General features: G+C 35.1%; 1 protein-coding gene across 1 annotated transcript in view; it reads left to right on the top strand.

Annotated features, from left to right (window-relative positions):
• LOC149553439 (poly(A) RNA polymerase CID14-like) overlaps positions 1-9,633 on the top strand; it is a 78,899-nt gene extending 69,266 nt beyond the window's left edge. The window contains exons 10-13 of the mRNA XM_089788886.1: positions 7,438-7,535; positions 7,623-7,671; positions 7,815-7,859; positions 8,800-9,633. Coding sequence (XP_089645012.1) covers positions 7,438-7,535; positions 7,623-7,671; positions 7,815-7,859; positions 8,800-9,495 — 888 coding nt within the window. The 3' untranslated portion in view covers positions 9,496-9,633. The remainder of the gene's footprint in view (positions 1-7,437; positions 7,536-7,622; positions 7,672-7,814; positions 7,860-8,799) is intronic.
• The last annotated feature ends 6,316 nt before the right edge of the window (positions 9,634-15,949 follow it).

Raw genomic sequence — 15,949 nt, 5'->3', positions numbered from 1 at the left:
TTCAAAAGCTTCATTCTTTTTCTTAACCCCATCAAACAATTTCACTCTCTTGTCTAACTTTATGTTTTTCTCATTAACCTTATAATTCTGTTCCAAGATTAAATAATTTGAATTTCATCTATGTACCCTGGGGACGTGTCGCTGCCCGAAAAGCCAAGGTTTTTGAGATGGGGGGACGGGTATGGGACATCCCCCCACCATCCCCAGTTAGGCAAAAAATGCAGGAGACGTCCTTGGTACTTTGGGACTTCTGGGAGAAAAAAGGGGGTGGCCAGATGTCTCCAGCTGTCCCTGGTACAGAAAGGGGACGTCTAGAATTCCCCTAACCGTACTGGGGGCGGCCAGCCGTCCCCAGTACAGATATGGGACGTCTAGAAGTCCCCTAACTGTACCGGGGACAACCAGCCATCCTCTTTTTTTGTGAAGCTAAAAAAACATTTAAAACAAAAAACTTTGTTTGTTCCTTCTTGGTCGTCCAGTGGGCCCCGCCCTTTCAAATGCCCTAAAAGGTCAAAACAACCACATTGTGGTTGTTTTAACATTTGTTTGGTTTTGCCTGAAGTTGGAGTGTGTTGCAGCTTGTTGGGTTTTTCATTTTGCAAGAAAAGGAGGTGATTTTTTTGCTTCCATTGTGGCACAGGCAGAATAAAAGCAGCAGTCTGCTTCATTTTTCTAATTTTTTTTTAAGTTGAACTTGAACATGATAATGAAACTTTATGGCAGCCCTCTAGCGTTTGGGCATATTTAGATTTCTAGATTTTTATGATAATTTTCACTACTAAACTTATATCTAAATATTTTTGTTCACATATTGATATGCAAATTGACAATTGAGTACTGAAATCAGTTATTGTTTCCTAGATGGTATTCAAATGGTGTATGTTAAGGTTCTATAATGTTTAAATGACATGCTTTGTGCTTAGTTTAATATGAATAACATGTATATTTGCAAACTTCCCTATATATATAGCCATCCCTGTTTGCTGTCCCCCCCCCCCCCCGTCCTCCAAATAGCCAAAAAAAATTGCTGTACCGGAAACCCGTCCCCTGCCATCCCGGTCTCGGAAACTCAGGGGAACATAGAATTTCATTTAAAAATTGCTTTTTTCCTTTGTTCTCTGCTTAATAACTCCTATCATTTTGGAATTACTTTTTTTAACATCCAATAATTTTTGTTTTAATCTTTCTATTCTACAAATCAAATTGTCATTTTATTTTTTCACCCTTTTCCCCATATTACCCCATTGAAACAAATTTAACTCGCCCTATATACTTGCTGCAAATGCATTATTTGAAAGTCTCTCATACTTTAGAACTACTTTCTTCCTTTTTCCCAATCAAGACGCAAATGACTCAAGCTGTAATGATATAACTTGCTTTCTCTTATAAACATTGCTCAAATATTTCATGAAAAGTGTGTACAAAATGCTGAAAAAAATTCCCAGAACTCTTTTTTGGCTGATTCACTTTCACACTTTACTTTTCATATTTTCTTTAGATTTTTTGTCTTCAACTTTAGCCAGATCATTTTAAACCCTTAATCTCTTTTTCCATCCAATATCGACCATGTTTCTTTTCTTTTAAAACAATTCAATATACAAATCCGTGAACGGCTTCTCCTGCATAAAACCCCTAATTGATGGCCCAAAAGAACATCAATCTCTACAAAGTTAGCAATCACAAACAAATTCCCACCGGCTTTGACTTCTCATAGGATTTATGTTTTCTTCAGCAATCTCTAGCAATTTCTCTTGGCTGTGGCATTTGGTAGTGACAATTACATAGCATACTTTCCATCACACGCTCTCAATGAAATTTGAACAGCTATAGTCAGATAAACCATCACATATTCATTGAGCTCTTCACTGGGGAAATTCAAACCCTTGCATTTCTCCTACTCTTTCTTTGACCTTTTCATTTAAATTTTACAGATAAGGCAGCAAATTATTTACCCCCTGTAATCTTTGAGAAAAAAAAAAACAGCGCCCTTTTCTCTCCTTGTTGGATGAATGTATGGATGCTTGGGAAGTGATCTTCAATATTATAATCCTTCATTCCCTTGAAGTGCTTCTCTTGCCATAACAATCGAAAAATTCTTCAGAAACTTTTTTCGTCTTCTGTCTTATTTCAAACAGCGATGGCCTTGTTGGTTCCTATGATCTGGCAATGGCTTCATTTCTGGGCACTTTCACAGTGATTCTCGTAGCTGTGTTTAATAGTGAGTTAGTTATAAATTAAAACTAGACTTTTCTTAAGATCTCTGCCATCATTTTATGAAACAGCTGGTGGCCTTGATTCTCTTCTGCAATCAAACTTCTTTTCGAATTCACCTGTGCTCTGATACCAATTATAGGAATATAGAAATAATAAGAGAATAAAAAAACAAACAATTTAATATACAATGCAGTTAAAAAATCAAATTGGACATATTATATGTATTCATCGTTTCTTTTATTTCCACAATATAATTCCATATATATAGATTTCAAAACTTAATGGAAAAAAATGCCAATCAACTTATAAACTAATAACGAACTTTATCAAGCAATGTTTATTATCCTTCAATTAGGGTCCAAAGGTTTAATTGCACCCTATGATATGAAACATTTCAATGGGCTACCATCTAAATGTGACTGCATGGTTCAGTTTTAGTATTGTAAGTCTATGTTACCAACCAAATGTGATTTTTTAATGGATACAGCAGAGTTGTATATGCATCATCATCTCTGCTCTTTAGTTGGTGGTTAACAAGGCAGTATGCATTCACCTATACCAGAATTCTTCTTCAGCTAAATTACCACATCTGGGGGAATTCATTTGATCAAAGTTTCTTTGGGATAAACTCCTCCCTCCTATAGTCAGGTGTCCTGGGATTTGTACCTTAGTGGATGGCATGATACATCATCATTTTCACCAATTGGGCAACAAATCCTTTGATGACACATGACATTGTTATGATAGCACAGTGTATGCTTTCTGTATGCATGGTACCTTAGTAATATGATCCAATGACATTTTTTCTATTAGAACTCAGATAAGAGTATCAATTCGAATTACGAGAGCAAAAACATCAAAAACATCACAGAGGATGTCGAGAAGTTAGCTAATGAGTAGTTACAGACTGAGGCCACAACTACATACAAACTGAAAGATATGCAATATCCACAATTATCCAAAAAGAAGTTGATTATAAACAACAACGAAACTAGTTCCAGCCATCCTTAAGGTTGCTCCTGTAAATGGGGTTATCCCATCCATCTCCATAGAAAAAAGGCTCTTCTTGAGTACTGTTAATTTCAGCATCTTGAGTGTCTCTATTCACTTCTGCAGGCATACCTTGATTGTCTTAACTGGATTCTGATAAACACCTTCATTTTCCACACTGTGAGTAACTGGATTTTGCTGGGCACCTTCATTTGGGAAACTGTTACAGCAGCTGTTGGTACAAAATTGGACAGTTGAATGTCCTCTTTGAAAATGAGCAGGTTGCCTTCCCTAAACAGTGAAATGAATCTGTATCTTGGCACCTCCAAAATAGCAATAACCTGTGACATTATGTGAGAGAGGGTGGGTTTCATATAAAACCCAGTAAGGCCCCCCTGTCTATGCTGAAATATTTCCTCATTCCTTCGCTTCCAGATGAACCACAAAATTTCATTAGTAAGGGAAAACTGAAAAACATTAAGCTTGGTATCAAAGTTTTCAACAAAGCCAGAAAGAATCTCATGCCAAGACAGACCAGGTTTATGGTTCCATTTGAAAGGTTGACCAATAAACATTGCCCAAATTTTACAAGCAAAAATGCAATCAAAGGAAAGATGCTCAAAAGACTCTAAGCAGTTGCACAATGAACACTTGATAGGTTGATTACCCACAAGAGAAAGAAAGTGGCCAACAAAAAGCTTTTTGAGGAGCAACATCCATCTAAAGCAAACCTTTTTAGGTTCCACATGAGAGTGTCAGAATAAATCTCAAGACAAATTGCCATTTAGTACATGACCAGTCAAAGCCCCAAAACTTGATTGATTCTATTTATAATAGCCATATCATAATTCAACAAATTATAAATCTGCTTGCAAATAGTATCTTTCAACAATTTACCATCATTCCATTTAATTTGATCAACATACTGTATAGAGGTACAAATCTTGCCAGGAAATAAATTACCAACAGGCTTGCAGATTAGAGTGTAGGTCTTCTTTTGAGAACAAAAGAGCTGATGCTTGTTTTTAAGGGCTTCCCAAGAACCCAATTGATTCTCCATCAAGATATCTTGTAACAGAGAGATGCCTTTGGCCTTCCAAGCTTTGGCCGAGCAGCATTGGGTTAAAGCCAATGGTTTATCGTTAAGACTAACCCCCCACCACAGACCTATCAATCACAGTCTACCAAGGGTTATTGCCAACTGCATCCCTAGAACATAACAAGTGTTTGACTTGGCTCCAAGCTTTCCACAATCTGAAATACAGTAGAACTTGCCACTTTAACTTCAAAACCACCCAAGACAATATCAATGACAGGAACCTCAGACCATTGTTTCCCTTTTTTTTAATTTTGGCTCTAGAGATGTTGTTTCTATTCAGCACCTTCCAAGGTTGATTACCATTAAAGCTTTAATGATCCACTTGGAGGCTAGGGCAATGCCTTGAACTCTAATATCTTTCATTCCAAGCCCCCCACCAAACTGCTTAGGAAGATAACACCATTCTCATTTCACACAATGCCTCTTCTTATTATCCATACCATCAGACCAAAGGAAGTCCCTGAGAATTTTTTCCAATTTATTGTATTGGTAATTGGCAAACAACCAAGCAGAAGCAAAGTAAACTGCATGGGAAGAGAGAACCTTTTGAACCACCTGTGCTCTGCCAGCAAGAGAGAGCATATGAGTTTGCCACTTACCATATTTGTTCTCAATATTATTATAAATCCAGTTCCACATATCTTTGAGAGAAGGACCATGGAGAAAGGAATGCCTAGGTATCTCACAATCTTGTGGGGACCCACCCATTGCCAACATTTGTTTAGAACCCAATCTGGTGGGTATTCATCACACCCAATAATAGAAGACTTGAGAGACTTTAGCCCAGAGGCTTTACAAAAGAAGAGGAGCCTATTCAACAAGTTGTCAAAGTTATCTTCCTTAAGAATAATAAACAAGGCAGTGTCATCAGCAAACTGCTCAAGAATCAAGTCACCATCGTTAGGGAGCCTAATACCTTTGAGGGGAGGACCCAAATCTTTAGCTTTGAGAATATAAAACATAGCATCTGCTGCGAAAACAAAAAGAGAGGGGGCAAGGGGACAGCCCTGCCTAATGGACCTGACAAGGCAAATAGTATCAGAGAATTCCCCATTCACCTCAATGATTGTAGAGGCATCTTTGAATAGGATGATGACCCATGTGCAAAAGAAGGGGGGAAAACTCAAGGTCTGCAAAGCACAACTCACAAACTGCCTTTCAATCCAATCATAGGCTTTTTCAAAGTCAAGGAGAATCATGCCAGCATTTGTCCACTGTCCTTTGCTGAATTCATTGCCTCCCAACTAGTGATCAGATTTTCAAGTATATATCTCCCTTTAATGAAGCCAGTTTGAGAAACTGAAACAATATCATTAAGCATACTAGCAACCCTTCTAGCAAGAAGCTTGGCAATGATCTTCTAAGACAAGTTCAAAAGAGTGATTGGCCTCCAGTTTTTAACTTGAGATTTATCCCCACCTTTGGGTAAGAGTGTGATCACTCCTCTATTAATATTATCACCAAGGGATCCATATTCATAGGCCTCATCATACAGCTGCAGGAGTTCAATGGCAATCCAGTCTATATTCTTTTTGTAGAACTCGGGAGGGATACCATCCATTCCAGGGGACTTACCATTAGCCAAGGAGTTAATAGTATCTTCAATCTCTTGAATGCGAATGTCCAGGCTAAGAGTCTTAGCCCGCTCTTTAGTAACCTTGCGGGGGATGAATTTCAGACATTTTCTAAGTGTCTCCTTATTGCTTTGCTCCATTTCTGAAGTGAATAAATCTTTGTAATACTTGTGAAAAGCATTTAAAATCTCCTTGTTACTAGTCATGTCATTATCAGTCTGAATAACCTCAATATTCTCTCTGGCCTGCTTATTTCAAATCAGATTAAAAAAGTATTTGGACCCTCCGTCACCATTCTTAAGCCAGTTGGCCTTAGCTCTAACCTTTTGTCCCTGAATTATATAGCTCTGAATCTTTCTCAGCTGGACTTTAGTATTAATTAGGTCAGTTTCAAGATTAGCATCATTTCCCTTGTCCTGCAGTTCTCTTTCAATCTAATTAAGTCTTTTCTGGTATATATTCTCTTTCATCCTCTTATCTTTAGCTTCCTTAGTCTTGAATATCTAGAATAAATTCCTCCGAGTGTCCATCACAGTCTCCCAATTCTTTCTAACCGAACAATTACCATTACAGAATTTGGAGAGGATAGAAGCATGTCTTACAGCATTATTAGTATCTTCATCAAGTAACGAGGAGGTAATCAACTTGAAAGAGCATTTTCTACTCTTGGGCTTGCTGTCAGGATCATGAGTAGATTCAATTTGTATAGAAATTGTCGAATGATCAGATAAGCTGGCAGGCATAATCTTTATAGGAGAGACTCCCAGCAAATGATGGCATGCAGAAGTAAAAGGGTTCAAGTAAACCCTGTCCAATCTATAATAAATTCTCCTATTGTTTGCTTGATTATTACACCAAGTGAACCAGATGCCATCTAGTTCTTGTCTGCTTTCCTCGAGAGGGTCCTTAATTTTAAATTTTCTTTTGAATTTGGCCCAGAAAAAAATTCATTACCCTTCCAATCATGTTTTATCCCACCTTTCTTATCCTGATTATCTTCAATCATATTAAAGTCACCTGTGAAAATCCAGTTACTCTCAGGGAGATTTTCAGCAAGCCGGTCCCACAGCCTAGCCCTATCCCTATAGTCATTTGGGGCATATATGTTACAAATACCGACATTCCTCTGCTTATCTTTAAAAGTAGCTCAAATAGCTTTATGACAAGGTGAAAAGTTGTAAGAGTCCATCCTATCAGCTAATTGGGGACCAATAAGCAAGGCAACACCCCCTTTACCCCTATGATGTCTAGAGTATATACATTTAGCTTTATCCCAAAGAAATTTGACTGTGTTGAAGGCATGATAACCTGAAACCTTAATCTCTTGAAGACAAATGATATCATTCTTTTACAGTTTTTTACACCAATTTCTCACAATATACTTCCTATCAGGCCATCGATCAATCAAGTTTAGGACAGAGCACAAACCATGACATTGAAAAATAAATGCTAGAATTTATGTGTTTGTATGTATCTGCATTTGATACTTTTTGCTGGATTTTGAGTGGTACAATAGTAAGTATTTTAATAAAGTAACTGATGACTTGCCTGTAATACCAGATTGATTTTTTTGATCTCTATGGCCGTAAGCTCAATGCACATGATGTTGGAGTATCTTGCAGATTTGGTGGACAGTTCTTCCGTAAGAGTCTAAGAGGGTAATTGTCTATAAGAACGCTTTGCTTTTCAGGGCGTGTAGTTTCTCCATGTACCACGAAGAGGCTAACTATTTTACATTTTTGCAGATTTCTCGACCCTACACGTCCACACTTGCTCTCAGTGGAAGATCCCCAAGTATGTTGTAAATATCATCGTTAGCTTCACTTATATAAGTTGTCTATAATTTGCTATTGTGTGTGTGTATATATATATATATATATTCATTATATGCTTATTTGGGATTGAAGTGTAACTCACTAGTCCTTTGTTTATCACAGGCACCAGACAATGACATTGGGAAGAATTCATATAATATTTTGAAGGTCTTCTTTTCTCTTTTCCCAGTTATACCCTTAATGTATTTTTGCCCTTGAGGAAAAGCTAAGAATTTATACACAAGATAAAATCCAGGGTCACATTGGTCATTATAGTGGGGTAATTGAAAATTGGATTGCTAGTTGCCTGTTGCTGCTGCTTCTTGTTGCTCACTGCTTACATTTCATTCAATTAGTAGGTCCCTGACATTGCATTCACATGATGATGTTAAAAAAGTACTACATGTTTTATACATTGTTAGATTTTAAATTTATTTATTTAATTGTTATTGCAATCTGTTCTTGTTGCATGGAATAAGAAATTTTGATGCAAGTCTTTCTACGGGTGGCATTCAGAGTCAACGACCTTATATACTCTTGAGATATTAAGAAGGCTCATAAGAAAAAATAGTGATCCATCTCTTTGATATTAGAATTAATATATTTTTGCCCTTGAGGAAAAAGCTAAGAATTTATATACAGTATAACATTCATGGTCACATCGGTCATTATAGCAGGGTAATTGAAATTTGGATTGTTAGTTGCCTTTTGCTGCTTCTTATTGCTTACAATAAAAAATTAGTTACACTTTATCCTCTTGCATTTCATTCAATTGTAGGCCCCTGTCACTGCAAGTCTTTCTAATGGTGGGATTCAAAGTCGATGGCCTTACATACTCTGAGATGTTACGAGGACCCATAAGGAAAAATAGTGTTCCATGTCTTTTGATATTAGAAGCATAAACCGTTGTGTCGTTAACGGATTTTGCAAATGCCACTTAATATATATGGAAACTTATGATATCTTTAAAATTTTGTTTAAATTGTTCAATCTGAAATTACATAAGTCGTTGAATTATAAGCTTGCAAAACCAAGATCTTTAAAAACTCTCTCTATAAATTTTTGCACATCGTCACTTTTTCTTATTTTCTTTGGAATGTTCTTACAGGTGAGGGCAGCATTTGTAATGGCTTATCGAAAACTGACAGATACTTATACCGATGATTTGGTATCTTCCCAAAATAGCATTCTGGGGCAAATAATAAAGATAGATGCTAAATTATTGGAAAGGGTGGGTCGGTTGACAAAGGGTCCACAGTTGGATGCCTTCTTGGCAACAGCAAGTAATAATGCTCTTGGGTATAAATCTGATTCGGATGCTGACGAAATAGCATTGCACCCTCTCATGAAAAATCAAGGGTTTCTGTTGAACAGGTGGCAGTTGTGTGATGATGAGCCATTACCACGTGGCCAGCCCAGTGCCAAAAGTGGGTTGAAAAGAAAGTGGAAGGAAGAAAAGCACTATACCAAGAGATTCAAGAGGAAGAATGACAATTTGCAAAAGAATGTTTCCCCTAGTAAGAGATTCAAGAGGAAGAATGACAATTTGCAAAAGAATGTTTCCCCTAGTTTCAAAAAACAGGAGAATCATTTTACCACCCAACATTCTGGGAGCCGCAAATCTAAGAAACGTAAACATGTCAGTGGGGATGAAGATAACACCCCAACAAGGCATTGGTCACGGCACAAGAAGTCTAAAAGTTCTAGTGTAAAAGTAGAACATAAACATACAGTAAGTGGTTACAATAGCAATTTTGGTGCAAGAACTAGTAATTTTCATGGTGCAAAGCTCAAGTACTCCTAGGTTCTGTAATTTTGAAGCTTGTATAATTGTCATTTTTGACATGATTCAACTCGTCAGTTGTTTTTGTTTAATCAGGTTTCATATCAATGAAATGCATGTCAAAGCTTGCAAGTTTCATGCTTTGTACAGTTGATGCCATGAAGTATTAAATAGTCATGTTCAATCATCTCTCCATTTTCCTTTTTCTTTTCATGCTTATGAATCAAAATAATTGTTTTCATAGCTTTGATATATTGGTAGAATACTATCCAATAACTTAGTATGCTATATATATGATTAAAAGTAAAATAGGTATATTGCCTTATATCTGTAGCTACTATATTAATCGGGCAACACCAGAGAATGCCATGGCGTAGTCCTTCAAAGCAGTGCTGGGAAGTTGGTATGGCTAACCTGTAAATGGTGCAAGAGTAATGCACAAAATGTTTGGCATTATCATTGAAAATAAGAAGAAACATCTTCATTACATTAATTATATATTATTTATGTTCTCTCAGCTTAATATTGGTTTCAATAGTGAATAGAAAGTAACTTAAACATATAATATAGAACAATGAAATCTTACTCTTTACAGTTGAGTCATCTTAAAAAGATAAAATGGTTGAATGAATAATGAAAGATTTATTTAATAATGTCTGCAAGGTCAAAGTAACCTGTGGGAACCCTAAAATTGCATACAACTCAGAATATGGTGTTATAATATTAAATAATTTAGAATCTTTTCATTATGAATTTTGCAATATCTTTGATATTATGTCTAGCTGTGTATCTTTAAATAAGGTACTTAAATTGTTTGCTTTTACAATATCTACATGGTTGGAGCTAATGTCATTGTATTTCATGTTGTAAAATACACATTTTTCCTTCACATTCTTCCTTAGGTATCATCAATCAGCTTGTTTCATGCTTCAAATGGTGAGAACTAGTCTTAGGCTGTGCTATATGCATTTTCTCTTCATTTAATGGTTGTTTGCAGTTATGCTTTCTCCTCATGGTCCCTTGTAGAGTTTGATATAATTGGTTCTTTTATGTCCCTCACATTTTTCTTTTAATTTCTTCATATTGATCCCATAAATAGGTTCCTGCCTAAATGTGGGCAGTTTGGAAGCTTGTAAGGTGGACAAAAATGAACCTTGCAAAGCAACCTCTAAGATTTTATAGAAGCCGTTTCTTCTTCAAGTGTTTTTGGTAAAGGGAAAAGAAAATTAAATAAAAGTCAAGGAGATTTTGAAACCTTTGGTTTTTTCATTAAAAACAAGAACATAAGATCCCAGAAGCACTCGTCAAGGCTTGCATGAAATGATCCAATTATCTGACTAAAACTACTATCACACTAGAATTTTGTTCACTAAAATAAATATAGTATAAATTTAATTTACAAGCATTAAAAGAGTAACCAAACGTTATTCAATAACTTGTAATTCAATGAACAATAACCAAAGCTTAGAAGTAATAGATGACAACTATACTTTTTTTAAAGAATTATATTAAAAACAAATTGGGCATAGTCGAGTAAGTCTCCCCTATTAATTATGTACAAAATATAATGCTAAGGTCTCTAAAATGAAATAGAACTATATCTAGTTGTCTTATACAATGAAGAAAGGACTTCGGAACAAAAGTTATATATCCAAACGAACTCTCCAATAGGTATTTTTACAATGCGCTCGCAAGCATTTTATAGAAAGAGACCCCTCAATCGAATTTCATCAGTGCGACTGAGAAAGGGGCTTCAAATGCACCATGTGAAAGCCTCATCATGGCAGTGTTTACAACTGGTTTAGGTGTGTCAGTCTTTGCATCATTAGTTCTCTTTCATGCGTGGATGACACCTTTGTTTTATTAACAATGTAACACGGGTGCGCGCATCTGGGTCAAAAACCCGAAGCACCCGATGTGTGTACACACTCGAGTAGCTGCCTTGGCCGAAAATGCGCTATCGCACCTTGGTTGCATTGGTCAAGCACCTAGGTGGTTTGTTGGTGCTCAGGTGCATCGCGGGTGCTTAGGTGCGTCGTAGGTGCTTGAGTGCAGGGGTGCTCCTAGGGTGCTTGTAGGATGCTCGTAGGGTGCTTCTAGGGTGCTCGTGAGGTGCGACCGGCTGAATGACCCATAAAGTTTTTTAAAAAAAGTTTTTTTTCTTTTATTTTTTAATTTCTTTTTTTATGCATGCTTAGATAGCACTTGACATGATTCCATTCTCATTATTGACATTTTGTCATTTTGTTGATTGTACTCACTTTGATATGGTTACGATACATTATTTCATTTCACTATTTCATGCTACTCGACTCATTGTCATTATGAGCACCTTTATGTTATATCATATATGATATTCATATTTGAACAATGAATTTTGAATTTTGCATCTTGAACTAAGTTAATTTGTTAAATGGTCATTATGAAGTTTCAAGTTAAGAGTTTGAACTTATGGTTTGTGAATCGCATTTCAATTTTCTCTATTCAACTATATTTGGTATGTTATATAATATATTGAAGTATCATTTCATAATTAGCATTTTTAGTCACACTCACACACACACACACACACACACACACACACACACACACACACACACACACACACACTATGCAACCACAACCACCTCCCCCCCTCTCCTCCGCACCCCCACCATCCCCAAATTGAGGCCATTTTTTTCTCGCACTAGAAACTCATCCTGACGTTCCCTCACATCACCGCACCCCCGCATCGGGGTAATACTGCTTTTTAATCTTTTCCTCATCATGAGAGAGAATTTTAAACTCCATTCACAGTAATTCATTTTTTTCGTGTGTAGAGGCGATTGCAAACTCAAATCAAATCTACCTCAAGTTCGTTGTTTGATGAAAAAGTGAGTGATATTTTGCATTCATGGAGGCAGGCTACACCACTTTTGACATGTAGCACTTTGGTGGCCTTTCTTGAGTTTTAGACTTCCGTCTGGCCTTAAAAGCTCTGTGTTGTTGACACATCACCTTTTTTCAATGATACAATGATATGAAGGACTTAAATAACATCCACGAGGCCAAATTAGCCTATGGGACCTGCCTGCTGACTACAACCTAATCCAGTTGTAACTCTTTGACTAATTCTTCTCTTCTTAGATCCATGTTGATGCATTAAAAAAAATGCATTTGAAGGGAAAGAGGCTTGTAGTCAGAACAAAAATTGCATTATTTTGACAGTTCGCTACACCAATTTCTGCAACATGGAAAAATACCAATACACATATATTGGTTGTTTGTATATATTCACATATTTTTATCCTTTCGTTTATATATACATATCTTTTTTGGAGATAGAGACGAAGAATTTATGTTGACATTACACACACAGGGTTATTTGTATCTATTATAGATTCTTATCTTTTCGTTTATACATTCATATCATTTTTAGAGACAACATTTTTTAATGGAATCATCTTAGAGGGTTGGTATTTCTGTGAAGTGAAATTGTAATTTAATTTTCATAGAACTTCTATTAAGAGATAGTTGATGAGTTCTGGTATGCTTATGATTGGAAATCTTATCATATATACAGAGAGAGTTAATGTCATATATAGAGAGAGAGAGAGAGAGAGTTAATGTCATTGTAGTTATGGTGAGATTCTTTCAAATGGATCTAGATAATTTAAATAGTTATGATAATATAATCATTATTGATTGATAATATAATAACTATATTATATTATTCTTGTATTGTAATTGATATACTATGATTTGATTATATAATTAATAATATAATATTAATATTATATTATAAATTATATTATATAATGATATAATTATTATAAATGGTGAACTTTGGTGAAGGGTACCAACCATATATATTTCTTCTTCTAAGGAATATAGATGAGAAAAAGAGTTATATGTATACCAATTTATATTCATTATAGTCCGAAAATAAATTCTCCTATCTCTGAACCACATGGCTTAAACATCAGACACTAAGGCTTTATTCTTAAGCTAAAAGTGTTAAATATTCAAAGTTGAGTTATTTTTTAAAGTTTAATTTCTCCATTAGTACATGATGTTTAAAAGTAGCTTCGCTAAATTTTTGTGAGTAACAGACAACATATATCTTATAGCCATCAACCGAGATAATTTATGGGTATTGTAGGAGAACATGCTCAATGAACAGTTAAGCTTTGTTTAAACTTGGGTCATGACTCCAGATAATCACAAATATTACAGGGTAGTCTTCCTAAAGCTGACGATATAATACATTGAGATCTTTGCATATGCAAGAATAACAGTAAACAAAGACAAAAAATAATAATATCATTTGCAGATTCAAAAAGACATTTCTATAAAACAACAATCGTGTCCATAATTCATCTATCTTTTCATTCCTTCTCAGTTTATAACAGACTTATCTACAATTTCAGAGTGGGCTTGTTAGTTGTATGAAGCATGAGGAGAGTTGTGTGATAAACAAAGTCCAATCCAAACTTCTATTTGTCACAAGAGTTGTATCTAACATGAAGGAATATTGTCTTCTTATATTTTATGATATTTATAGTAAACCTTATCATTATTGTTTAACCTAGCATGAAAGCCTTCCTAGCTAAGAGGGAATGTTAAGGTTAATTTTGGTAGGTTAATCAGTTAATCATAATTCTACATATGACTAATGTGTTGGTTATCTGAACCGACACATCTCCTTACTTGTACTATGTACATTTAGGCAATCACTTGTTGAAGATAGCATCAACATGATGAACTACAAGTTATGAAGTAGGATTCCTCCATAGCTAAGAATGAGTATGGAAGTTATTATGGCTATGGTTGGACTCCTTCAAGTCAACCTAGATAACATAAATAGTTATGATAATATAATTATCATTGATAGATAATGTTATAGTTCTATATTATATTATTATTGTATTACAATTGATATATTATGATTTGATTGTATAATTGATAATATAATAACTATTTTATATTATAAACTCTATTATATAATGAGATAATTAATTAGCAGTGAACCATTGATAAATATAAAGGAAGAAACATTTCTTCTTCTCAAGAACACACACACACACACACACACACACACACGTGCACGTGCGCGCGTATAGGTGAGCACAAGTTCCTATATCTATTTATATCTCTTGTTTCTAGACTAACAAACATATTAGATATGGATTTGTAGGCTCATGTTTGTTTGTGATTTTATTCCTTAGATAAAGCTTAGCATCTCCTTTTTAAGTTTTACAGTTTAACCCATCTTGCTTACAATATGTTGTAAGTATGTCGTCAGTACTAAGCCCATGGTAGGTTTTCTTTGTAGAAAATACCTATTCTCGTACTAAATTATTCTTCTACATCCTTGTTTAAATCTTCTTTGATTTAAACTTGGAGGTTAGAAGTGTGTATTGTTTTGCTTGTTTCTTGGATTTGAAGTGGACTACATAATGATAAGCAAGCATATATTAAGAAATTAATTTGACAAAGGCGTAATAGATAGATCTAGGATCTTATTTTTTATTATATAGAAAATAGGACTAATCCTTGAATATTTTTATTGTCTTTATAAAAAATGCTACCTAAAATCTCATTCAAAGTGCAGGCACCTGGGGGGCAAACAATGAGGAAGAAAACCATAGGTATAGGCTGAGACGAGACGTCATGATTATTCATTGTAAGTTATATATGCCCCATCATGTGTAGTAGGGGACTTAGTAGACAACATATCTTCCTTTACACAAAAATATAATTTTTGTGAGTAATACAAATATAATTTGAGAGTCAACTAAACAAAGCATATTGTTAGGAATGAAGTTGAGTAGATGAGTCTTTTATGAGTTCTTCAACTTTCTTTTCCCATTTGTTTTTGTGTTTTCCAATAATCCATCACTAATGTGCTTTTGTCCCTACGTTCCTCAATCTTTTGGGTAAAGATCATATTGTTAGTACGAAATGCTATGTGAATCAAAGGAGCAAACTATTAAATATTTTTTATTGATCCTATTACTATAACTTATGGAGCATAAATCATCCTATCACTATACAAGGACTCAATATGATAAAGACCTTCATATTAGTGTCCTTGATATGTAAAGAAAAACTTTTGCAAGAATTGTCTTGGTTATAATCATATTGAAAAGAAAGTAGCCTATCCTAATTATTTATGTCAAAGGCCATAAATTCATTATGGGACACAAATCTCCTCCACCTGTTAACAATGAAATCAATCATAAGCTATAATTTCATATATCTTTAAAGTGAAAACATTTATATCAAGCCTAATTAAACCATATACTGAATAGCTATGTATATCAAATTAGAACTACAAGTCATCATAAAAGTGCCCTAAGTAATAGCAAATGTTAATGAGGCCTCATGTAGGTTGTGAGCAAAAGAGAAAACCACAGTCAATGAAGGCAAGAAATGAGCTTGTGTGTGTGCGTGCACGCACACACATGCACACATAGATACAGTCAAACAAGTG

The sequence above is a fragment of the Cupressus sempervirens genome, chromosome 6 (assembly GCF_028749045.1).
Source record: "Cupressus sempervirens isolate cs-2001-9-10 chromosome 6, ASM2874904v1, whole genome shotgun sequence".
NCBI classification, from domain to species: domain Eukaryota; kingdom Viridiplantae; phylum Streptophyta; class Pinopsida; order Cupressales; family Cupressaceae; genus Cupressus; species Cupressus sempervirens.
This window is presented reverse-complemented; position numbering and strand designations above follow the sequence as displayed.